General features: G+C 43.7%; 1 protein-coding gene across 2 annotated transcripts in view; it reads right to left on the reverse strand.

Annotated features, from left to right (window-relative positions):
• Positions 1-473: 473 nt before the first annotated feature.
• The window catches only part of slc7a11 (solute carrier family 7 member 11), a 36,008-nt gene continuing 10,453 nt past the window's right edge, over positions 474-26,028 (reverse strand). For both annotated transcript variants that reach the window (XM_072435903.1, XM_072435911.1), the window contains exons 3-13: positions 23,253-23,379; positions 18,496-18,611; positions 15,996-16,121; positions 15,321-15,420; positions 14,583-14,627; positions 13,778-13,901; positions 8,608-8,711; positions 8,450-8,546; positions 7,862-8,011; positions 5,615-5,792; positions 474-557 (exon numbers count right to left, since the gene is read on the reverse strand). In XM_072435903.1, coding sequence (XP_072292004.1) covers positions 505-557; positions 5,615-5,792; positions 7,862-8,011; positions 8,450-8,546; positions 8,608-8,711; positions 13,778-13,901; positions 14,583-14,627; positions 15,321-15,420; positions 15,996-16,121; positions 18,496-18,611; positions 23,253-23,379 — 1,220 coding nt within the window. In that variant the 3' untranslated portion in view covers positions 474-504. The remainder of the gene's footprint in view (positions 558-5,614; positions 5,793-7,861; positions 8,012-8,449; positions 8,547-8,607; positions 8,712-13,777; positions 13,902-14,582; positions 14,628-15,320; positions 15,421-15,995; positions 16,122-18,495; positions 18,612-23,252; positions 23,380-26,028) is intronic.

The following is a 26,028-nucleotide window of genomic DNA, read 5'->3' on the forward strand; positions in this document are numbered from 1 at the left end:
AGACATATACTGGGCAATCTAGAAGAAAACCTGTTTGCGTCTGCAAAAGACTTGAGACTGTGGTGGAGCTTCACCTTCAGCAGGACAACGAGCCGGAACATAAAGAGAGCTACAACGGTTTGAAACAAAACATATTCATGTGTTAGAACGGCCCAGTCAAAGGCCAGAACTGAATCCAATCCAGAATCTGTTCTCCATCAAATCTGACTGAGCTTGAGCTGTTTTGCAAAGAAGAATGAGCAAAAAAGTCAGTCTGTAGGTGAGCAGAGATGTGGAGAGAAACCCCAAAAGATTTGCAGATGTAATTGCAGAGAAAGGTAAAAAGTATTTACTCACTTTTTCAGTTTTTATTTTTAAAAACACCTAGAAATCATATCGAAATTTCACAACTTCACAAAAAATGTCAATACAATTTATTCAAGTTAGTGGTCAGGACATGACAAAATGTATACTGTATATCTATTTGTTAGAGACTTCCTTTGAGCTGACGTGTGATGATCGTGTTCATTCAGCCGGGACCACCTCCAGCACAATCTGCAGGGCGCGGCTCATTGCATCTGCACACACAACACGCTAAATACATCACGAGTCCACAGAGCAGCAGCAAAAATACACTTAAACTGTATAAATATGAATATAGCCTGTTCTAAATGTAAAATATTCCTGGAGCAAAAGGAATGTGCATTTTTGTTGTTGTTGTTGTGCTGTTGTTTGCCAAGGGCTGTGCTGTAATTATGGGCATGTTAAAGAGGCCGACACAGTCTCTACATTTAAGACCAGGCTTAAAACGTTCCTCTTTAAAAAAAAAAAAAGAAAAAGAAAACTAGTTTCCCAGCTACGCTGCCCTAGGAGCAACTATGCTGCAGCTTGAGCACTCTCCTCTGCTGAAGAATACTTTTACTATCAACAATATTTAATTTCCATCTTTTCTCTTTCTTCCACTTCCCTTGGGAGTGGTTCTGCATCAACCACATGCCAACCTGTGGATCCAGATGACTCTCTGGAAAAGCAGTCTCTACTCCATATGAACAGTTCTTCATCTGCCTGGAAGAACTGGTTCTCCTCCTGAAGAACTGGTTCTCCTCCTGAAGAACTGGTTCTATCTCATGTCCGCCTGTCAGTCTGAGGGAGTCGGATCTCTCCTTCCAGGTTTCTACATTTTCCCAAAGAGGTTTGGTAGTTTTGGTCTAAGGACAGGGATTCCCAAGTCCCTATGAACATTGTTTAACATCCACCTATTTGGCCCTGTGCACAATGGTTGGACATATCCAAATGGCATTGCTTATTAAAAGAGGATCTTACATTCCACATGTGAGTGTGTTGCATCATTAGATAGCTTAGGCCTTCTAGTTTCTGCAGATGTGCACATGACTGTGTAAAGTTTCAGGTCTCTAGGAATAGGCATATTATGGTATAGCACATTCAAAACAAGTTATCCAAATATGTGCCAAACCGATTTATACTACAATTTTAGCTCCTCTATGATAGTAAAAAATACATTTTGATGTTTTGGAGAAATACCTATTAGAATTGCAAAAAAAACAATGTATGTGAAAATGTGTAAACAGGAGTGTAAACATACATTTCCCAATAGAGGTGAAAAAAGAAAGTGTAATATTTTTTAACAAAATGCGCGTCCAAAAGGCAAACACGATCAAAAACGCCATGCGTAAAATCTTGTCGAAGCGCACCAAAAAAACTGGCTCTTCACTGCTTTATGCATGTGAATGGTGGACTCCCCGTCTGACTTATAAAACCCACCCACCATATGACAAAAAGTATATCAAAGAGTACACTTCTTCAGCACGCTAACACAGGCGTTGGATGGTCTCATTCTGTAGCTGAAAGTGTGGAGAAAACAAACATACCCAGCACCATTTTGCATCCAGAGCAGGTCTTTTGTTATGGACACAGAGATGTTTCAGGGAGCTTTATTTGTGACTTTTTTACAGAAGAAAACGCTGTTTACTGGACTATTTTTCCAAATGGGATTACTTCAGGAAAAATACAAGTGGATATTTTTCTGTGGCTTATTACGAACAGAATGAGTTCAGCTACTGATGAGATGGATTGAGCCCTGTTTGGTCCGTCAGAACCACAATAAGAAGAAATGCATTATGAAAAGTTTATGTAACTATTGGTAATTGCTTGTTGGGGCATATTATTCAATGTATCATCAATAATCAATGACATATTTGTTTTATTGAGGAACTAACCTTTAAAATGATGTATAGCTTGCTGGTACTGTTTACTGTTTATTGACAATGAAAATAAGAGTGATGATAAAATTGTACTTCTAAAGTCCGGTTTTCGCGGACTGGCGGATGTGAAGAGTTTTTTCACTGTCGCCCTTCAAGGAAACTGCTGTTGATAACCACAATTGTAAATTCTCAGACCCAACAGATGACCTTAACTTTTCTGTAAAGCGCACATTTTGGTTTGTGGCTTTAAGCCCTAAATCACTCATTTGAAAACATTGAGGTGCAGATTTTGAGCAGGGAGAAGCGATAGTTTGAATAGGTGTGAAGGAGCCACTTTTATTCAAAGAAAATCCTTCTTTAACCAGAAATGTGGTTTAAGGTATAATCAACTGTTTACTTACAGCTATCTGCTAAAATGATGGTCGTGTGGGAAATATAACCAGACAACTCTAAGGATAGGAATCGAGAACTTCTTATATTTTTAGCAATTGCATTGCATGTGTCCTCACGGGTGTTTAAATGCCATGTCACACTCTTTACTTCCTCCACCACTACAAGAAAATGTTTAAGCTCTGCATGCACACACGTGATCGTAACGGTTTACCCCTGTCCCTCTGAAATGGAGCTGTTTTACATAATTTGTTTCAGTCGTAATACAGCCTACACTTCTGTCTAAATGTGATCAAATTAGATTAAATACAAGCGTACAAAACTAGGAGAGACAGAGAACATGAGAGGAGAAGAAATGAGAAATGTATGGATGGCACGGGACATAAAATTGCCTGGTATGCAGATTATGTTCCAATTCAATGTGATGCATTTTCTTCAAGCAATTGGCCCTACGTTTGGATACAAATAAAATAAAAACAAAATTATGTCATTCTGACCTTTGACCTTTAGAAAGACCTACCCATTTAAATGGCAACAAGAATCATGATATTTAGGTGTGGTCCATCATAAAACTCAACAATTTTGGAGTAAAAGTACACCCCTCTGTTCACTACTATAAAAAAGATCTTTGAAAATGTTATCTTGAATTTTCTGCCCACATTTCTCTATCTATTCCAGACTCTCCCAATCTCATCCCCAACCGGCTGTTTGATGAGTGCAATAAAACAATCAGATTTGTGTCAAGATTTGTGTGGAAAGGAAAAAAGTTGATTCAAAACTCTATTGAAAGAATAATGTGGTTGGGGTTTACTTTGTCTGAAAAATAACTTTATTTCATCTAAAATCAGAGCACTGCTGTGTGACCCAAAGTAATATGTGTGTAATATGGTGCCAGAGGCTCAGCCTTATTGGCAGATGACAAACGGCTATCCCTCAATCCATCCATCTTCTTCCTCTTATCCAGGGCCAGGTCCCTGTGGGACATGTCCAAAACAACTCCCCAGGGAGGAGAGGTGTAGAGGAGCAGAGGCTCTACTCCGAGCTCCCCCCGTGTGACTGAGCTCCTCACCCTATCTCTAAGGGAGCGCCCAGCCACCCTGCAGAGGAAACTAATTTCGACCGCTTGTATCTGCGATCTTGTCCTTTCGGTCACTACCCAAAGCTCATGACCATAGGTGAGGGCAGGAACGTAGACCGACCGGTAAATTGAGAGCTTTGCCTTTCGGCTCAGCTCCTTCTTCACCACAACAGTCCGATGCAGCGACTGCATCACTGCAGCCGCTGCACCGATCCGCCTGTCAATCTCACGCTCCATCCTTCCCTCACTCGTGAACAAGACCACAAAATACTTGAACTCCTCCACTTGGGGCAAAGACACCCCACCCACCTGAAGAGGGCAAGCCACCTTTTTGTTGGAAAAATTATTCACAGGGAAATACTTGTTGCTTGAGTGGCTTTTTGTGGTTATAAAGTGGCTGACCATTACCATGTGTTTTGGGATAGTCCTGAAATATTACAGCGATATCAATGGAGCACTGCAAATCATCTTTGTGTGGCAGTGCGCGCCTGCCATCTTCTACCGCCAGGGAGCGCCTATAAAAGGGCGCTCCCTCTAGCTCTCACTCTTTGGTCTTTGATCTGCTGTCACTTCTGGGTTTGCGCCGAGGGTTGGGCTCCTGTCGTCCTCAGTGCCGTCGCTCCTAGGGCCTCACCCCTGCAACGTCTCGCTTGTGTAACTCTCCTGCGTGTGTCTGGTGGCTCGCTATGCCCCATTGGCACTGTCGGTCACTTTGTCGTCCACGTTTGGTCGGTTCCGCTGTCATATGCCCTGGCTGTTTGGCGTAAAGCCTGTGGATTGAGGCGTGGTGCGCCAGGAAAGTGGTACGTGTTGCCTGTTCGCTTAGATCCCACGTAAAAGGCTGTTGTACTAATGAAACTGTCCATAGGTAACTGGGAGATCAATGAAGCTGCTGCGTGGAGCGATGGCACTGAGGACGACCTGCTGTCTTTTGTTTTCTTTTGGTTTTGTTTTGTCTTGTTTTGTCTTGTCTCTTTATTATACATTGTTTACTTGCTGTAATTGTATTGTGTGATGTGGCGGTCCTGCACCTGGCGTGGCAGGCTCCGTAAGTTTGAATGGGAATTGACCTGAATGTGTATTACATTTTGACTGAAAATATAATTAAATTATGTATAAACTGAACCAAGTGTCTGTCTGCCAATAACAAACCCGCGTGTCACTTTTCATTTTTTGGTCCTGGGCCTATGCCAGGTGGCGTTGTTGGTGTCGCTAATCCATCTCTTAAACTAAAATATGAATGTAAATGCCTGTAACACACTCGTCTTGCCACATTTGGCATAGGCCTCCCATTGGACTTCAGAACTATGTGTCTAGGCCTCAAAACTCCTCCCATGGACACTGTGAATTGATACTTTTTGAACATACTTACGGCACAGGGGAAAAGGCTGTTTCAAAGAATGGATGAGACAAACTCCACGAACAATCACTTGACTGGCATAATGATTGACAATTGAAAAATTGAGAAGATGTCATACTAAATTTGAAAATGGACAAATTTAACACTTTGTACCGAATGGGACATTTGCATAAAGAACATTTTTAGGACCATGTTAAGCGTTCGTATGATATCTCTCTGTGTCTTGTTCTGTGTTTTATGTATATTGCATTTATATTTTTGTTCAGCGTAATAAAATCTTATCAATTCCCATCCTAAGTCAAGTGCTGGCTTTGAATTCTCCCTTAGGGCAGGACTAAGCAGTGCTGTGTAAATTCTCCAAAACTCCTCAGTACCTTTAGATTGAAAAAGTCTTGTAAACAATTGCTATCATATATTGTAAAAAGACAACAAAATTTGAATAGTGATCAACTCTACAAAATCGTGTTATAATTTAGCATGAACAATGCACAGTCTACCCTGATTTGAAATCTCTTCTTTGGAGCTAGTAGCTGCTCTTGGACATAAGAGCCTGTGACGGTGAAGGTGCCTTGCTTGTGACCTTACCGAATCCCCTCTGGAACCACTGCGGCCGATGCTTGTAGTGGACAAAGATGTAGTATGCGGGGAGGCCAGTGAGGGAGATGGCAAACCCAATCCCCGTGTTCAGAGGGTCCGAGAACAGCGACAGGAACACCATGAAGAAGCAGGTCAGACAAAAGACCACAGGGATGAACAGGGGGACCTAAGGGAGACAAGACTTTACTCCTCAATGGGTTTGAAACTACATTTGACACAGTCTTCTTCCATCAGTTTAGCACCAACTTGAACATGCTTCGTCACCTGTGGATGCTCCCAGGGCCTTGTACTTGGTCCCTCCCTCTTCACTATCCACACTGTATGATACCCTTTGAATGTGTCAGCTAACATGGACTCAACAATATTTCAAACAAACAATTAAGCAACTATTTATTTTGCTCAGACAGTAGTGTTTTGTTTACCTGCTTCACATCTTTGGGTTACTCCCAGTAGCTTCCGTCTGAAGAGTCACACGATGGTGTAGTGACGTGTCTTGTAGGCAGCTTACATGGTTTTGCCCGACCGTAAGTAAACACTCCTGTCTGACCAAAATAAAAGTGTTGCCCTCATTTCTCCAGTTATAGACAAGGGTATGTATTGCCCAGCCTAATTGATGTCTTGCTATCCCAATGAAAAACTTGCCCCTGCCACAAAGTGCATCAGATTCACTGAGACATTCATGAGGGTGCTTATCAGGAGGTGTGAAGTGTCAGAAGACATATCACTGTGCGCAGTGTAATGTAAAGGACTGATTTGGGATATACAAATGACATCCAGGGACTTGCTCTTCCTTGACACAGAGAGAAGGCAGTGCAGAGGCTCCTCATCGCACCTGATACTGTCTCAATACTTCACTGCTTTGGCTCTGGCACATCCGCAGGTTATATAAACATATAACAAGGGCCAAAAAAGTTTTGGAAAACCTGTTCATTCATTTCATCTCATTGTATTCCATGCACGCTCATGGGACTCATTCACTGTGCAGCGTGTGCTCAAGGCTGTCCATTCGTCCTGAGACTTGTGGCTTGAGCTAAACACAGATAGTGGACAGAATAAAGAGTCAAACAAACAACTGTATGATCGTGAAAAGCCTTACAGTGTAAGATATCCGACAATAAAAGAAGATATATCATCAGATTTTTATTCCAAAAATAAAAAAATAATTAAGAAACAGCCTTGCTTTGAGAACCTTCCAACATTTTTAACTTTGTATCTCCATGACCGCAACCAGGAATCTTATACAATGCTGCATTAAGATACCTCTCTCCTGCACTTCCCATTGAACTTTGACCCCAATCACAAACAAAACCAGATAAACTCTCCTCCACACTGGACTGTAACGCCAGACTCAGATTAAAAAAAAATATTGCCTTCAGAAGAACTTGTAATATCTTCCTTACTGACATTCTCATTCTTGTCATTGTGAACGCTATGAGACACTTCACTCTAGGGATGGGAGTATCAATACCAAGACGTCATTTTTTGGATATCGATCTCATTAATTAAATATTGATACTACCTCAAATGTATTGCACAGGTGGGTATATTTTCCAACTACACTCGTTCTGGACTGCTTTTAGCACAGTGCTTGTGGCTGGAAACACCCCCACTTAACAGCAGCAGAATGGACTGGTCCATCTAGGTCTTGCACCCGCGGGAGTGCAACCACAGGCTAAAGTTGTTCTGTTTCAATCTCGACAAAAGGGGTTTGATGTGGGCATATTTATGGACAAAAACTGAAGAGAACACTCAGCGCTCACGGAGCACAGAATAGATGAACTGTTGGATGTGTTACACTGTCGAAGGCCTGACGTGTTCCTGTGGATAAACAGCAGTGAGTGATGCACATTATAGTATGTTCGATGTAAAAACTAAGGCAAGCGTAACAAGAGAATAATGTGATATGCTCATTCTGACCATTGACTCGCCCTGTGCACTCGAGTAGTTGTATCGATCAGGATATCCGTTTGTCATGTGTTTGCAGCGCCCCCCGGCCTGCAGCGCACCTCTGCAGGTGAATGCAGGAGATGAGACTTTCAAATCGTTTTGGCATTTATATTGATATTTGTAAATGTGTTCTGAATATAACATATCTTTATGCAGACTTCTGCTGTCGGTATCGTATTGATGTAACTGTCCAAAAAATACATAGTATAGTATCAATACTAAAATGTGTGGTACCGCGCCCATTCCTACTTCACCCCATGGTGTGTTTGATGTACATAAATGGCTCACCTTAAATGGGCGGGGCAGGTCGGGCTGGGTGTAGCGCAGGTACAGCAGACCCAGGACCACCACGGCGATGAAGAGCCAGCGCATGAAGCTCATGAAGTTCAGGAGGCTGTGGATGTCCCCCACAAAGAGCTGCAGGACTGTCAAGGGGTACTGCACACACACACGCATGTACACACATGAAGCACTTTGTGACTTCTGTCTATGAAAGGTGTTATACAAACAAAATATACTTACTTACATCAATACACGCACGAACGCATGCATGCACGCACACACACACACACACACATACACAATAATCCAACCAAACTGTAATGATTTCAGTGGAGAAGCAAAAAATCTCATGATTTGGAAAGAATTCAGTTGGTAAATGTTTCAAAACACCATGTCAAATTGCACAAAATTCACAAGGAAATTGTTGCTGCTGGGAGTGGCTGCCAGATAGCCCATCATTATCCTGTGTTTTGAAATTTTCCTATTTTTCATAAATATTGGACTGAGATTATTGAAGCACGTCTTACTCGGCTCATACTTGGAAATGAGTAACAGTGTCTAGCCCTTTATATGTGTGAGGATGGAGAGACTGACCAGCACTAAGACGGCGGGCAGAGGCGTGTGTCTGCGCACGTGGATCATGGACAGAACTGTGGGCAATTGCTGCTCCCGCGACGCCACGTAGAACATTCTGGAGGCAACATAAGGGTGAGGAGGAGTAAACAAAAGATGAGGAGGAGTGTCTGCAGTACCTGGCCAAGGCGAAGAGGGAGCCGTTCATGGAGCCGAAGCAGGAGAGTGCCACGAAAACAGGTACAGCCACAGAGAAGCCCCCGTAAACCTGCTCTGCGAAGGTCTGAGACAGAGACACAGAAAACACAATCATCAAAACGAAACTATCTCCATGGAGACAAGCAGGTGACAGCCTGTAAATGCCTTTTCTTTCTGTACACATGCAGCGCTATGGCCGATAAGAGGTGCACTTCACGTGTCTGCCGACCTCTGACCTCCAGAGGTCAGAGGTCGGCAGGTCTTAGCAGGCACTCGGCTCGTCCAGGTTAGTGTCTTGAGTTGGTCGTTCTCCAGCTTGTACATCTTAATGACCGTGTGCTCGTTGCCAACGTCACTTATTCAATGTCACCTAAATTGTAAAGACAGATTCTGAAGAACGTTGTGGAAGATATGAACCCTTCAATGAGCTTTTTGTGTTATCTAGATTGAAACTGGACTATGTGGACTATGCAACAAACTGTTTTTTTCCTAAAAAAAAAAAAAAAAAGAAACAAACTTTATTTTGAACTATAGTAAAATTTAAATAAAACACATCATGAACCTTAAAGGAATAATAGAGGATTTGTTGGCGATTTGAGAACTTTGAGAGCATGTGTACTCTCACCCCCGTGTGGAAGCACGCAACAGCCCCGCTGCTACACAAGCGTTTGTTTATTAGCATGACTGATCGCATCATCTCTCGTCTCCGCAAATTTCCGTCTCTTTTGAGCTCAAACACATTTTTCTCTGTTGTCATTTTTGTACTGTACACTGAAGGAACTCGCTAAACACACACCGGCATATCAACCACGCATGCGCAGCCAGGGAAACGTGCTGCTATGCTGGGGACGGGCCAGAACGAGGCTGCAGGTGTGCAGTAGGATGAAAAGGAGTCAGGAGGACTTATCGGCTGTCCACGCCACAAGGAAATGAGACTCAGATTTGGCGCCAAAAAATCCTCCATAATTCCTTTGAGCTGTCTCACCAACTTATCTGTGTGCCTTTTTAATAAGTATCCTTATTCTCCAGGTGCAATTCCTGGGAGGATTGTTGGTCTTGTTTTATTCTAGGGATTAATGTGATTATCGTTACCAGTAACCCCTGAGACGCCACATTTGGCATTGCACTGGCAGAACAGTGACAGCTTTTAAGTTTGGGTTCCCATTTATAAAGGCGACTTCTAGGCATTTATACTGGGGCTTATGTTTCCCTGTTGGCAGGTGACTATGGACCAGTGGACTCACTCTGTCACTGCATCCAACAGATCAGTGTGTGGATGCAAAAGAACTTTCTCCAGCTGAACTCAGACAAGACTGAAGTCATCGTTTTTGGCCCACAGAAACAAAGAGAAAGTGTTAGCGGTCACCTCCAGAGTCTCACTCTAAAACCTACATACCAAATTAGAAATCTGGGGGTAATAATGGACTCAGACTTGAACTTTAACAGCCACATCAAATCAATAACATGAGCAGCTTTTTACCATCTAAAAACATTGCCAAAATCAAAAATATATTGTCTAAACCAGATTTGGAGAGACTTATCCATGTGTTTGTCTCCAGTAGATTAGAATACTCATATATATATAAAGTATATATATCTAATATGTAACGGCCTGCTCACTGGCCTCTCCAAACGAGCTGTAAAACAGCTGAGGACCTCAGGGACCGGACTCCTGCTGGTGCCCCGAGTCAGGACTAAACATCTGGAGTGTCTGCCAGTGTGGTCCAAAGATTTGGTTTTCCATCTGGTGGATCACTAAGCATGGAAAAAATGTATGATTCATAAGTTGGTTTGCTATTACCATTCTGTCTGTCTGTATCTGGAAGTAGCACAGGAACTTGGCTCAGTCATTCTCTCCCACCTTTGGAGGTGTTTCCCACTTCGACATTGGGGTTTCCAGTCCTTGCAGCATCTTACACCCTGCAGTTATATGCTGGGTGGTCTTTGCACAGCCTACACCTTGGGTCTTGTCTGGTGTGGTAGATCTGGGCCTCTATTGATCTGGTGTTCAGAGCCTGTTCCTGTGCTGCCATGATCAGGTAGGATTTCGTGATATCAGCCACTTCAGTCATGTTCTGATGGTACATCCCGTGTAGGGGCTTGTCCTCCCATGATGGTCCCTCCAGCACCTCATCATCCTCGATTCCCCATTGTCTCAGACATTCACTGAGCACATCCTCTGTAGGAGCCTTGTCCTTGATGTACTTATCTTTGATCTTTGACGTTTCGTCCTGGATTGTGGCTCTTACGCTCACTAGTCCTCGGCCTCCTTCCTTACGGCTAGTGTACAGTGTCAGGGTGCTGGATTTGGGATGGAACCCTCCATGCATGGTCAGGAGATTTCGTGTCTTAACATCTGTGTTCTGTATCTCCTCCTTTGGGCAAATTATTATTCCTGCAGCGTATCGGATCACTGGCAGGGCGTAGATGTTTATTGCCCGGGATTTGTTCTTACCAGTGAGCAGGCTTCTGACGACACCTCACTCGTTGTAGGTATTTGGCTGTAGCTGCTTTCCTTGTTACCTCTTTGAGGTTGCCATTTGCCTGTGGGATTCCCAGGTACTTGTAACTGTCCTCAATGTCTGCTATAGTTCCTTCTGGGAGTGAGACCCCCTCTGTGTGGACTACCTTCCTTCTCTTAGTCACCATCCGCCCACTCTTCTCTAGTCCGAATGACATTCCGATACCTGAGCTGTAGATCCTGGTGGTGTGGATCAGGGAGTCAATGTCCCGCTCGCTCTTAGCATGCAGCTTGATGTCATCCAAGTAGAGGAGGTGACTGACGGTAGCCTCATTCCTGAGTCGGTATCCATAGCCAGTCTTGTTGATTATTCGGCTCTTAAGTTAGCCTCAAGTTTTGGCCTTTGGCCTCAAGTCTGCGTCAAGTCCCAAGTCAATTAGAAAAAGATAAAATAAAAAAAATACATATTCAGAATACTAGAAAGAAAGAGTAACTGTATTCCGGTACAGCTATACTTTCATTTGGTGGTTTCAGAATTAATTTACTTTGTCTAACTGAAGTCAAAGGAATACATGATCACGTTATTTCTGCTCAGTATTAGTGAGTTTTTGCAGTATGTACTTACTGTACTCTAATTACTAAAAAATAAATGCAGAACAAATGGTGCAACAAGCATTACGCTTTTTTCCTCCTTTGTTACATTTTGACACTATGATATCATGTCACTTAGTATAAAAGTATTTTAAGTATTCATATAGAATACCCAACAGCATACATGTCATGCAGGTATTCAGTATTCAGTAACTAAATACAGTCACAAAATATTATTTCCAACACTTGTTTGTTGATGGATCTTTGTGGAATAATTTACCCTTACTCATGTAATATAGGAGGAAAAAGTAGGGTTAAGTGCATATTTCTGCCACAGTAACCTGAGTACATGTGATTGATGCAGAGCTAATTGTCTTCTGAGAATGAGCTCTGGAGACAACGGTGAAGTTTGCAATTGAGTTTGGAGATAAACTTTTGTCCAGCGTCTGAGAAAGAGGAAGAGTGTAAAATGATTAATCACATCTCACCCTTTTAAGAGCAGCTAAATGCTCTAACACCTTTGTTCTGCTTAAGACGAGCTATCGCTCACCATACAGCGGCAATGAAGCTAACCGCATGAGCATCGACCCGGCACTCAGCCAATGAGGCCTGGCCTGATCAGCCCATTATGACCAAGTACACCTCAGAGAACAGGATCACTCAAAGGAAGAGGCTGAAAGAGAGTCTGGATGGAGATGTGTTTGCTCCAGGGCTGGGCCTAAAATAGGGACTAAAATAATGATCTCGATTTTAATCATCCAACTAAGATACTCTGGAGATATTATCAAAATCCATCAGCAGGTAACACCACCAGGCGTGATTTCCTCGCCGCCAACACAAGACGCTCTGCACAGAATATGATTCCTAGTAATGTCCAATAAAAACGTGTAATTTATTCAATGCAAATGTGACATCACCGTCAAACGGTGGCACTTTCTTTTCTTTTTTATCGCACAAAACAAATTGATTGTAAAAGTGTAAACATAATCACTTTTGACCCTTATTTGGTAGATTCAATTGTTGTCTTTTTTCAAATAATTGTATGAAATATAAAATACTCAACATTCCAACACTGATCATATTGAGTAGTGGGTTGAGCCTTTGATTTTTACACAATCAACAAAGCACAAGGTTCACAGGGAATTTAAACAAAGGTGAACATTGCCTCCTGGTGGCCATGCAGAAGTACTAACCTGGGACTATCATATTTAATCACATCACAAAAGGTACTAAACCAGCTGAACTGGGTTATTAAAATATTGTGGAAGAGATCCACTCTGGTACCCTAAACATTTAAATCTGGGGGGCTTTTACCCCTCATAATTAGTTAATTATGTTGCCATCCCAGAAGGTGTACTGCAGAACTTTATGTAAAAACACACTTTCTGAAACAAAGACAAAAAAAAACACTTTATTGATCCAGAGGGAAATTCTAAACTCGACAGCAGCAAAATAAAAAGATAGAGTATTTCAAGTTAGCAGTTGACCCTCTCACACTCGACAGCTAGCCCATTATTCTATTTATGACACATTTGATCTTTAAAATGTATAAAAAGAGTGACTCACACGGGAGTCACTTTACGACTTTTAGGGTGAGAGCTGATTGGCTGAGCTCGTGCTAAAAACATCATTGTGAAAACAACTGATGTGAGAGCGAGGAATGAGTTAGAACGGTTTAAATACAAACTTCTTTATTTCACTCTTTTGAAATGAAGCACCCCAGCTTTGAAAGTAAAAAAAAAATCAAACTATATGAAAAACTACAATCTTAAATATTGAGATAATGAGTGAATGAGTGCTTTATTAAGCAGTATTAATCATAAAATGTCTTTCTTTAGTTAAAACAAAAACACAAGCTTTTCTTCACTTGAAATGAGCGACAGAAAAGAACAAAAAAGAAATAACAGATTATATCTTATCTTAAAAGATAGTAAATAAGATCAATATGACTTGAGTCAAGCACTTGTTTGCACAATATCTTATTTAAGATCGTCCTGTGTGTAGAAAGGTCTGATGTGTGTCCTGTTTTCTCCGTGTAGCTGTTGTCTCAGCTGGGCAAAGTGCTTGTTGACCTGTCAGCAGTGTGCAAATGTTCTCACCACGGCAACAGCGTCCGAGGCCAGCAGCTCGTCCACAGACATCACAGTGAAGTAGGCCACGTTGGTCAGCACGTAGAAGGTGGTCACCACAGCCATGGAGATGCAGATGGCCAGGGGCAGCGTCCTGGACAAAACACAGCAAATATCATCCAACACACAATAGTGACCTTTACAAAAGCTGGTGCGATTTACACTACTTAAAGGAGACATATTCTGCTAAATCCACTTCAATAATAATAAAATAATTTTAACCTTGTTGCATCAGTCTCATCATTACTTCACACAGAGTTGTATTTGAATTGATTCCTATATGTTTGATTTCATCCTGTATCGTTCTGCAACTGAGGCTCCAGTGCTCAGAAAATTCCTGTTTTCACCCACCCCCTATCCCCGCCCACATATTGCACTTGGATGAGATTAATTAGAAAAACTAAGATTCTGAAATGTGGGGGTCTAAAATGTCACGTATCCAAATGAAAACATGTAAATGACAAAGAGGCGGGGCTTATCGGTTCTGCTGATTTGAACAGGAAGTCAATGGACCTGTTTCTACCACAAAGCTGTTTGAGATCAATATTGAGATTTTCAATGAACAAACTGTAAGATGGTGATCTACTTTAGTTCTGAGACGGCCTGAAAAGAGCACAGAATGTGTCCTTTAACATACACACAACTCAAATGTCCTTCAGTAGATACGCCGTCCCAGGACAGTGGCTGTATCAGGCCCGTTCCACAGACTCTCGTGGGGTATTGGAGGTGGCATCATAGTTAGATAGTGGAAACAGTGAGCTGCATGAGGACTCACCGCTCTGGGTTCTCGATCTCTTCTGTCACAAAGTTCAGGTAGAACCTGCCACAGAAAACAGGAATATCTCACTTTATTGGAATATCCCAATCATGATATTCAGATGATATTATGTGTTATTGTTTGTCAGTTCAACAGAAGTGTGTTCAAACGTGTCTTTAAATGTATTAAAATTGTCAGACATATGCAAAATGTCTTAAACTTTTCTCATTAAAATAATACATATAGAGTAGTGGAAACAAGCTGTAACATTGGACATTGATGTAATGACTCTATAATGCCCTCAGCTCATGTTTTCTTCCTGCCCTTGACCACTAACGTTCAACAGAAACTGTAACACTTACCAAAGGAACTGTTTCAGGAACAACAATAGTTTTTTAAAAGGAATTGGAATTGTTAATATAATAAAGTCAATGTTGGCAAGTAAATGAATGTGAAATGAATGAACTCGCCTGTGCGGCTTGTGTTCAGTTTGCTTTGGTGTATTTTTATTCCAGTGGTGTTGTTATATATTTTCCTTTGTATAATTTAAAGATCTATCACCCTCGACTCGTCACATTAAATCACTTTTAAAATGTGCACACACACCAAACATTCCTGCATGAGAATATTAACGACGGGTCAGATCAGTCTAAATGCACATTCCTCCTTATGCAGCTTTGACATGAAGAACTTAAACGGAGGTGAAGATGACAAAATACAGGTGTTGTGAGTCTTTAACGCTGCGCACAGACCTACCAGCCGGCGTAGGCGTACATCCCAGAGTAGAAGGCCAGAGGCATCCCAGACAGCTGCATCCTGCTGGTGTCAAACGCATTTGCAAAGTTGGACGTTTCTCCTGAAACCACGAGCACATGTTTACTGAAAAGTCTCTGTACAGTGTGGATATGAAAAGAGTAATATAAAATGTCTCTGATATATCATGTCACTTCCATATCTTAAATAAAAATAGCTTGCTTTGTCTCAACATGAAGTCATTCCCGTCCACAAGCCCTTGTGGTGAAGACGCTCACACTTCCTCACGTCTCTGCAGAAATGTAAAAAGCTCTGTTTCACCTACAAAACCCCAAAAACGAGGAGGAAGACTCTGTGAGCGATGAGGAAACACGGGAAGAACAAGGAAGCTGAGGGAATCTGACTCGCTCACAGGCTAATGAAGCTAACGTAGCAATAACGTACTTTTGGTGACGGGACAAAACAAATAAAAGAAAAGGATGACACAAACATCCCCAACGATCAGGGACTGGACAGACCTCGTCACAGACCTCGTCACAGACATCAGACGAACGGAAAAGACATTGTTCATTTCAGCCAGCGCTCAGTGTGGAGGCCGCTGTCACCACAAACTACTTCAAATACTACTGTTCCCAGAGAAGTACTACTTCTCCAGTCCACTACTGCTCCAGTACTGACCTGTGAGAAGGAGGTACAGGCCGGGTGCCACAATGAGGGCGAGGGCCAGGAGCTTGCAGCAGGTCAGGAGGATCTGGACTCTGGCTGACCACGTGACACTCATGGCGTTCAGGTACATGACGGCGGCTGCAGAGAATGAGACGAAAGATGAATTCACACATTCAGCACATCCAACCGAAGACTAAACCGAGACTAACCCCGGAACTAGACTAAACAAGGACAATGACCAGGACAAGGACAAGGACAAGAACAAATCAACACTAAAACGGGCTCACTGAGTTATATTGTGCAAAACACTGAACAAAAATGTAAATGCAACACTTCAGTTTTTGCTGAACTCAAAGATATAAAACATTTTCTACGTACAGAAAAGACCCATTTCAAGTAGTGTCCACCAATCTGTCAAAATGTGTGTGAGTGAACACTAAAGAAAGAAAACGCTTTATGCTGATTGGTCGAAGCGTCACAACAGCAGAAGAAGCAGGAAAAACGAGATTGTGATGGTCTAAAGACAGCGTGTTCCATTCACATCCACACAGGCCTCCACCTGATCCACTCTGTGCAGAGGAGGTGTGTCCAGCCCAAGGCACACCTGTGCAGACTTCATGCTGTCTGATCAGTATATTGATATCTGTGAGGTTTGTGATTAGCTTAGCTAATTGACAGATTTGTGAACAATATTTGAAAGAAATGGGTTTTCTTCTTCTGAAATAGGAGAGAAAATCTGAAAATGTTTACCAAATTCCCTCAAACAAATACTGTACTAACATATTGTTAGTGAAATAAATTAACTTTTTTGGCAGTATTTTTTTTTTATTAAAATTAAAAATACCCGTTATAATTGTGCAATTGTGTGTAAATACATGTTTTTTGTTCTGGACCAGAACAGTATTTTGCCACTAGATGTCGCACTAAACCACAAGCCAGTAAGTCAAGGTCATGTGGTCTCCAGAGGCCAATGGGATCGCTGGTCCGGTCGTTGGAGCTTGTGCCCAGTCTATTCCTCCAATAGAAATTCAAGCTGATATCCAACACTTGGCCTTCTCTTTACACAACATATGTTTTGGGTGAGACTAAAGTAAACTACAATCATGACTTCCTTTCATTGGAACTGCGTGGTTGATATTTCACTGCTGTGGATTCACTGTCTCACTATGATATTCAGCAGGTAGAGCCATAATAAAGCACATAGATGATGGTGTGGAAGTGTGTCCAGAAATGCACCTGACTGCCCCTCCCCTCTATGTCTGCCCCTCCTCTGCTGCACCTGACTGCCCCTCCCCTTTATGGCTGCCCCTCCCCTTTATGGCTGTCCATCCCCTTTATGTCTGCCCCTCCCCTGCTGCACCTGACTGCCCCTCCCCTTTATGTCCGCCCCTCCCCTCTATGTCTGCCCCTCCCCTGCTGCACCTGACTGCCCCTCCCCTTTATGTCCGCCCCTCCCCTCTATGTCTGCCCCTCCCCTGCTGCACCTGACTGCCCCTCCCCTTTATGTCTGCCCCTCCCCTCTATGTCTGCCCCTCCTCTGCTGCACCTGACTGCCCCTCCCCTTTATGGCTGCCCCTCCCCTTTATGGCTGTCCATCCCCTTTATGTCTGCCCCTCCCCTGCTGCACCTGACTGCCCCTCCCCTTTATGTCCGCCCCTCCCCTCTATGTCTGCCCCTCCCCTGCTGCACATGACTGCCCCTCCCCTTTATGTCCGCCCCTCCCCTCTATGTCTGCCCCTCCCCTGCTGCACCTGACTGCCCCTCCCCTTTATGTCCGCCCCTCCCCTCTATGTCTGCCCCTCCCCTGCTGCACCTGACTGCCCCTCCCCTTTATGTCCGCCCCTCCCCTCTATGTCTGCCCCTCCCCTGCTGCACCTGACTGCCCCTCCCCTTTATGTCCGACCCTCCCCTCTATGTCTGCCCCTCCCCTGCTGCACCTGACTGCCCCTCCCCTTTATGTCCGACCCTCCCCTCTATGTCTGCCCCTCCCCTGCTGCACCTGACTGCCCCTCCCCTTTATGTCCGCCCCTCCCCTCTATGTCTGCCCCTCCCCTGCTGCACCTGACTGCCCCTCCCCTTTATGTCCGCCCCTCCCCTCTATGTCTGCCCCTCCCCTGCTGCACCTGACTGCCCCTCCCCTTTATGGCTGTCCCTCCCCTGTATGTCTGCCCCTCCCCTGCTGCCCCTGACTGCCCTCCTTTGGTGACAAGCATTAGGGGTTATTCATCCCTGATCCCACCGTAGTCATCTGGACACAGGTTTTGGATACACAAGACATTTCAACCTTTCAATCTGAAAACTCGTATTTTATCCTACTCCTAGAAACAACTATCAAAGTTACTGTTGTAGTTCTTCCAGTGTCTCCTCTGATGTGTGAACCTGTGATCTATAGTCTCAGGTGCAGGTACTCCACAGGCTGCACCAGCTCCTGGCCCCGTCCACTGGGCGATGCCCTTGGTGGAGTGTGTGGGGTACTCACTGATGCCCATGGTGGAGTGTGTGGGGTACTCACTGATGCCCATGGTGGTGGCCAGTTTGATGGCCAGAGGGGGGATGCCACAGGGCATGAACAGAGGCTCCAGGATGTACCGTCCAAAAGCCAGAGAGATGACCGCCATGGCCGCCGGTCTGTGGGAGCGAGGGAGAGCCTGGTCAACCTCATGTTCAGGAGTCTCTACTGAGGAGTACCCAGAGGAGTACCCAGAGGAGTACCCAGAGGAGTACCCTCTGGGCTCAGCTACAGGTGGACGACTGGTCAAACTGTGTCAGAATCCAAACTTGACAGGAAATAAACCAAGACCAAAACATGGGTAAAAACATTGTTTTCCTTTAGTGGTAGAGGGTCCGCCACCTGCATGTTTCTGCTCGTGTTTCTGCTCGTGTTTCTGCTCGTGTTTCTGCCTCGTGTTTCTGCTCATGTTTCTGCTCGTGTTTCTGCTCGTGTTTCTGCTCGTGTTTCTGCTCGTGTTTCTGCTCGTGTTTCTGCTCGTGTTTCTGCTCGTGTTTCTGCTCGTGTTTCTGCTCGTGTTTCTGCTCGTGTTTCTGCTCGTGTTTCTGCCTCGTGTTTCTGCTCATGTTTCTGCTCGTGTTTCTGCTCGTGTTTCTGCTCGTGTTTCTGCTCGTGTTTCTGCTCATGTTTCTGCTCATGTTTCTGCCTCGTGTTTCTGCTCGTGTTTCTGCTCATGTTTCTGCTCGTGTTTCTGCTCATGTTTCTGCCTCGTGTTTCTGCTCGTGTTTCTGCTCGTGTTTCTGCTCGTGTTTCTGCTCGTGTTTCTGCTCGTGTTTCTGCTCGTGTTTCTGCTCGTGTTTCTGCTCATGTTTCTGCTCGTGTTTCTGCCTCGTGTTTCTGCTCATGTTTCTGCCTCGTGTTTCTGCTCGTGTTTCTGCTCATGTTTCTGCTCATGTTTCTGCTCATGTTTCTGCCTCGTGTTTCTGCTCGTGTTTCTGCTCGTGTTTCTGCTCATGTTTCTGCTCATGTTTCTGCTCATGTTTCTGCCTCGTGTTTCTGCTCGTGTTTCTGCTCGTGTTTCTGCTCGTGTTTCTGCTCGTGTTTCTGCCTCGTGTTTCTGCTCGTGTTTCTGCTCATGTTTCTGCTCGTGTTTCTGCTCGTGTTTCTGCTCATGTTTCTGTTCATGTTTCTGCCTCGTGTTTCTGCTCGTGTTTCTGCTCGTGTTTCTGCTCATGTTTCTGCTCGTGTTTCTGCCTCGTGTTTCTGCTCATGTTTCTGCTCATGTTTCTGCCTCGTGTTTCTGCTCATGTTTCTGCTCATGTTTCTGCCTCGTGTTTCTGCTCGTGTTTCTGCTCGTGTTTCTGCTCATGTTTCTGCTCATGTTTCTGCTCATGTTTCTGCCTCGTGTTTCTGCTCGTGTTTCTGCTCATGTTTCTGCTCATGTTTCTGCCTCGTGTTTCTGCCTCGTGTTTCTGCTCGTGTTTCTGCTCATGTTATGGCTTTACACTATCAGTGGCGCCCACAGCTTCTGTAGAGTTGCCCAAGAGACATTAAAGGATGGGTCAAATGCAGATGACCAATTAACAGACAGGGACAGTGTTTTTGCTCCAAAAATACCTTTAAAAACATCTTACTATGTGCGCCACCTGTGAAACCATACTGTGAAACCTTCTAGACCAGGGGTCGCCAACCACCGGGCCGGGGACCGGTATCGTTCCGCAACGCGTTTGCTACCGGGCCGCACAAAAACAGTAAATAATGCATCAGTGACAGCATCTTCTCCGACGTAACTTTGGCCTGTTCCTCATGACACTAATAAGCTTGTCTGTGGTTATATAATGAAAAGCCTTATAGGAAATTGCCAATGAAATCCATTAAATATAATGGCAAGTATATTATATCTCTGCTCTTGTCCTGCGTGAGAACAACTGATACGTGCATTATACATGATACGTCATCGCAGATGCGTCGCATCAAACACGTTGCATAAAAGTAGACCCACAAGCCAGCAAAAATGAGTCTTTGGAGAGCATTTTTGCAAAGGAGAAAAGGCCAAGTGAGGAGCAGACGAGGAGCCCATGACCTCCAAGAAAAAGAAAGCTAAATTGAATAGACAATACCAGGAGTCCTACTTAAAATATGGGTTTGTCGCTACAGGTGACAGTCACGCACCCAGTCCGCTCTGCATAATATGTGGGGGAAAGCTAGTGTGATAGTGTGGATTGTCTTTAATCAAAGCAGGTGTCACTCCGCTCCATAAAAAAACCCCTCTACCACTTCCTCTTCCTCTGCTTCTCCCACTTCCGCCTCAGATTGGGCCATGTCGACGCCCTGTTCTCCTGTCCTCAGTGCCTAAGGGGAACTCCTGGTTTGCGCTTTGGCGACTGGTTGTTCTGGAAGCTGGGGTCCCGTGTGTGTGTAGCCGGCTGAACTAGCCACGTCCGCTGCCCGTCGAGGGTGCGCAGCAGAAGTTTCCCAGCATTAGGTCATGGGATGGGACAAGAATGCTCCGCCACCTTGTCTTTTTTTCTTAACCTCAACAAAAGTGTGATTGTTTTTATGGACAATGATTGTGTAATTTCACTGAGACTAATGCTTTTATTATGGAATTTATTGTGCAGAGAAATAAGTTATTTATAAATAAATCATATCTGGTATTAAAAATGTCTATGTGCCTCGTGTCAACAACAAATCTGTGCGCCTTTTTAATGTTTTCTATATGGTCCTGGGCCCATTAATGCCCAGGTGGCGTTGTTGGTCTTCTGATTTGGGTTTTAACAGTAACTAAAGTTAAAACACCCCTGACATGCCACACTAGCTAACAAGGCAATGAAACCTTCCAAACTGTGGCAGCGAGTGGATCGAGGGATATATGGGGGGGAATCTTGGAGGACACGTCACGAGGGACAGCATTCTTCAGCTGCTACAAGATCACCTGTTTTTACTTTAACAAGAGTTTGAGCACTATTTCTCGTGCGCCCTGAGCCGCTGAGCACTTACATTTACTTATTATTATTGTGCTGCTTCTTCAGATATGATTTAGTTTGTTTCTCACAAAGACCACATGTTGTTCACATTTAATGGACACGAGTCGGAGGAGGAAATGGCTCTGGTGGGCTTTTTTAAAAATGCTAATTAAACATTACATTTGGGCAAATAACAGAGCAAAGAGGCCAAACATAAGTCTTATTAAACTTTAATAGAGACAGATTATGACGCACCAGTCTCATGTTGAGCGCCTTGTTCACACTTTGACGTGTTCGCCTTTTTCACACTTTGACGTGTTCGCCTTGTTCACACATTGACATGGCCGCCTTGATTACACTTTGACGTGTTTGCCTTGTTCACACTTTGACGTGTTCGCCTTGTTCACACATTGACATGGTCGCCTTGATTACACTTTGACGTGTTTGCCTTGTTCACACTTTGACGTGTTCGCCTTGTTCACACATTGACATGGTCGCCTTGATTACACTTTGACGTGTTTGCCTTGTTCACACTTTGACGTGTTCGCCTTGTTCACACTTTGACGTGTTCGCCTTGTTCACACATTGACATGGTCGCCTTGATTACACTTTGACGTGTTTGCCTTGTTCACACTTTGACGTGTTCGTCTTGTTCACACATTGACATGGTCGCCTTGATTACACTTTGACGTGTTTGCCTTGTTCACACTTTGACGTGTTCGCCTTGTTCACACTTTGACGTGTTCGCCTTGTTCCCACTTTGACTTGTCCGCCTCCTGTAGATACATTTACAGTAAATAATGGGATCATCCTGCTTTAGGGTGACTTATGTTGTTAGTAAAGTGGTCTTCATTCATCATTCATCAGAAGTGTGTGTGTGTGTGTGTGTGGCCCGGGGGCCTAATTCTTCCCTCAAATATTGTTTTTTTGGCCCTCAGACTCATAGAACGCAGAAAAGAACTGAATATTGAGTAAACGTTGTCTTGAGGAGGCATTTTGTCCTGTTGCTACAACAACGCTCCCATGGCAACAGCAGGTTGGCTGCTCTTGTTACTATCTGACTGGCACACTAAGCAGATCCTTAAACTGAGCTTGGTTTTAATTGAAGTCTTGGGGTTTTAAAGCAAGCTGCAGATTCACTTTATTCATCCTTTTCAGGAAATGACTTTGTTGCAGCTCATTTGTACTATCAGAAAGATGACAGAAACATGAATTCATCCAGACAGAATAATAAAATCACAAATACAATTATCGCTGTACATTAAATAGTCTAATTGCAGTAGGTATTAAAGTCTTTGGATGTTTTTTGCTGAATTTGTTTTAAAAGTCAATTGCACTGATTGCACCAGAGCAAATGGCCTCTCATCACCACCAGCGAGTGAGAGTGAGGCAGAGTCTTTTGTCCTGAGGGCAATTACTCACCTTAAACTGCCCTGACCCAGGATCTGCTGACCCTACCCGACCCTCCTCTTGCTGAGCTGCACTGGGACCTTAGCCTGAGACCCACAGGGGCCTGAGACCCACAGGCCCACAGGGGCCTGAGACCCACAGGGTGACCCACAGGGGCCTGAGACCCACAGAAGCCTGAGACCCACAGGGGCCTGAGATCCACAGGGGCCCACAGGGGCCTGAGACCCACAGGGGCCCACAGGGGCTCACAGGGGCCTGAGAACCAGCTGCATTCACACCTAACATTAAACACTATCATCTTATATTGGCCCAGATTAACACTATTTTTAAACTGCTCTGCCATTATAATTTAAATACCAAACATTTTAGAGTAAAACAGACCCCCACAGGAAGGTGGCTCCTGCAGGAGGCCCCTCACTGAGTGAAGCATATACGACGTGTTACCTGAGGGCGATGAGCTCTACCCAGAGCCGGATAAACGCCATTTTAGGGCCAAACGCTGCCAGGATGTACGTGTAGTGGCCCCCAGACTTCTTGATACATGTCCCCAGCTCAGCATAGCATAGGGCCCCTGCACAAAGACAGGCAGATGTAGACTAGGGGCCAACACAGAGTCTGCAGCCAGAGGACCCCCGGAGTCCTTGTGCTCTGCTGGTCACATGTAAATCTAACATTATGCTGGACAAATTTGTAAAAGTGAAATACATGGTTGTTTTATTCCACTTTCCGCGCTAATTGTTCCAAAATACTAAGCTAGGGTGCTGCTCGGTGGTGGAGTGGAGAGCACATATGCCATGAGAGCAGCAGCATCGTGACTTTGACCTCAGGACACAGCAGGTTGATGGAACTCCACCACCAACAAGCACAGAAAGTGCTTTAACAGCGATGGGTTGATCAGTCGGACACATCGCTCAATAAAGCCTCTCCAGACTTTTCAGCAGGAAACACAGAAAAGAAGAGCGTGGTGTCAAAATAAATTATCTAAAAACCTACAAGTCACGTAAAGATGGGATGAATTATTATCAAAGTGGAGATATAGAACTAACTTCATCAACATCCTCCCACTTACAAATGAAGGTGACGTTTAAAGTTGATATTGATGAGAGTGTGGGTACGTTTATTTCATATGTTTTATACGTTATGTGAGGCACCTCCCATTCTCAAAATCATTTATAAAGGTGAGTTATTATCAATAATCAACTGAATATTCACTATTACCAATAATTAATAGTTAGTTAATCTGAGGTTTGTGAGCTCGTAACTCTGACATTGACTAGTACTGGAAATAAAAAGTAAATAAATTATACACGTTTCCAATTAAATGGTGTTTTGTGAAGATTTATTGACCAAATATTTAAACAGACATTTGATTATTGCATATCCGAATGAGGCCTGAGTAACTCAGACTGTGATCTAGAGCTGAGGCTAAGTTTATCTGTGACTCAGCAGAAGGTGGTCCTTTGCACACAATGCACTTTTCAGTTTTTTATTTCATTTTTCAAAATCAGTAAATGATGTATAATTCTTCTTTCACTTCACAATTGTCGTTTTGTGTTGCTCTTACACATAAAATGTCAGTAAAATGTATTTAAGTTTGTGGTTGTGACATAATAAAATGTGGAAAGGTTCCATGGGTACAAATACATTTTCAAGCCACTGTAGATATAGACACAAAACTAAGTGGAAAATAAGTCGTTGAACACAAAGTTCTCCCACTTCAAAATTATGGAGGGGTCAGAAATGTTCATTATAGGTGCATTTCCACTGTGAGGGACAGAATGTAAAAAACACATTGTATGATTTGTAAATAATATATTTGTTGTTGTTTTTTGGTGCAAATAAGTATTTGAACACCTGAGAAAATCAGGTTTAATATTTGGTACAGAAGCCTTTGTTTACAGTTACAGAGGTCAAAGGTTTCCTGTAGTTCTTGACCAGGTTTGCACACACTGCAGCAGGGATTCTGGCCACTCCTCCACACAGATCTTCTCTAGATCTGTCACGTTTCAGGGCTGGAGACTGGCGACTCCAGAACCTTGATATGTTTCATACAGAGCCTCTTCTTGGTTCTCCTGGGTGTCTGCTTCAGGTCATTATCATGTTAAAACACCCAGCCACGCCCCATCTTCAATGCTCTGACTGAGGGAGGTTGTCACCCAAAATCTCACAACACATGGCCCCATTCATCCTCTCCTTAATACAGAGCAGTCGTCCTGTCCCCTGTGCAGAAAAGCCCCCCAAAGCATGATGTTTCCTCCCTCATGCTTCACAGTAGAGATGGTGTTCTTGGGATGGTCCTCATCCTTCTTCCTCCAAACACGGCGAGTGGATTTTATACCAAAATGTTCTATTTTGGTCTCATCTGACCACATGACTTACTCCCATGACTCCTCTGGATCATCCAGATGGTCAGTGGCAAACTTTAGACGGTCCTAGACATGTGCTGACTTAACGGTGTAGTGTATTACCGATAGAACCTTTGAAACTGTGGTCCCAGCTCTCTTGAGGTCATTGACCAGGTCCTCCCATAGTTCTGGGCTGATTCTTCACCTTTCTTATCATCATTGAACCCCTCGAGGTGAGATCTAGCATGGAGCCCCAGACCAAGGGAGACTGACTGTCATCTTAAGCCTCTTCCATTATCTAACAATTGCAAAAAGTTGTTTTTTCACAGTTTTGTGGAGGTCTACAGTTTAGTCTCTGGTGTCTTTTGAAAGCTCTTTGGTCTTGCCCATGGTACATATAACTATCAGGTCTTTGAGCACCAAAATTCTTGCTGATTGGCAGGGGTTAAAATACTTATTTGCTGCAATAACATACAAATAGATTATTCAAAAATTATAAACTGTAATGTCCAGATTTTTTATATTTTTTTTGACTCTGTCTCTCACAGTGAAAATGCAAATGAAGTGGGAGACTTGCAAAATCGTCGGGTGTTCAATTACTTTCCTCACTGTATATATTGGAAGATTATTATGGATGATTAAAACATTTTCTATACAATTACACTACATTTCAGAAATTTCAGAAACAGCATTCAATCTCAGTGTAAAGGCATCTATTACCACAGGGCCCGATCAGAGAGGCCCCTGGGAACCTCTCACATCTGGAGCCGCTTCAGTCAGGGCTTAGTGCAAGAATTCAAGTGTGATGCTTCAATCTTCAGCCTGAATCCAGGGCTTTAGAAGGGGTTCAGGGGGCCCTCTGTGGTGGCCTCCTG

The sequence above is a fragment of the Eucyclogobius newberryi genome, unplaced genomic scaffold, assembly GCF_026437365.1.
Source record: "Eucyclogobius newberryi isolate DKJ021-1_F unplaced genomic scaffold, fEucNew1.0.hap1 SCAF_11, whole genome shotgun sequence".
In the NCBI taxonomy this organism is placed as follows: domain Eukaryota; kingdom Metazoa; phylum Chordata; class Actinopteri; order Gobiiformes; family Gobiidae; genus Eucyclogobius; species Eucyclogobius newberryi.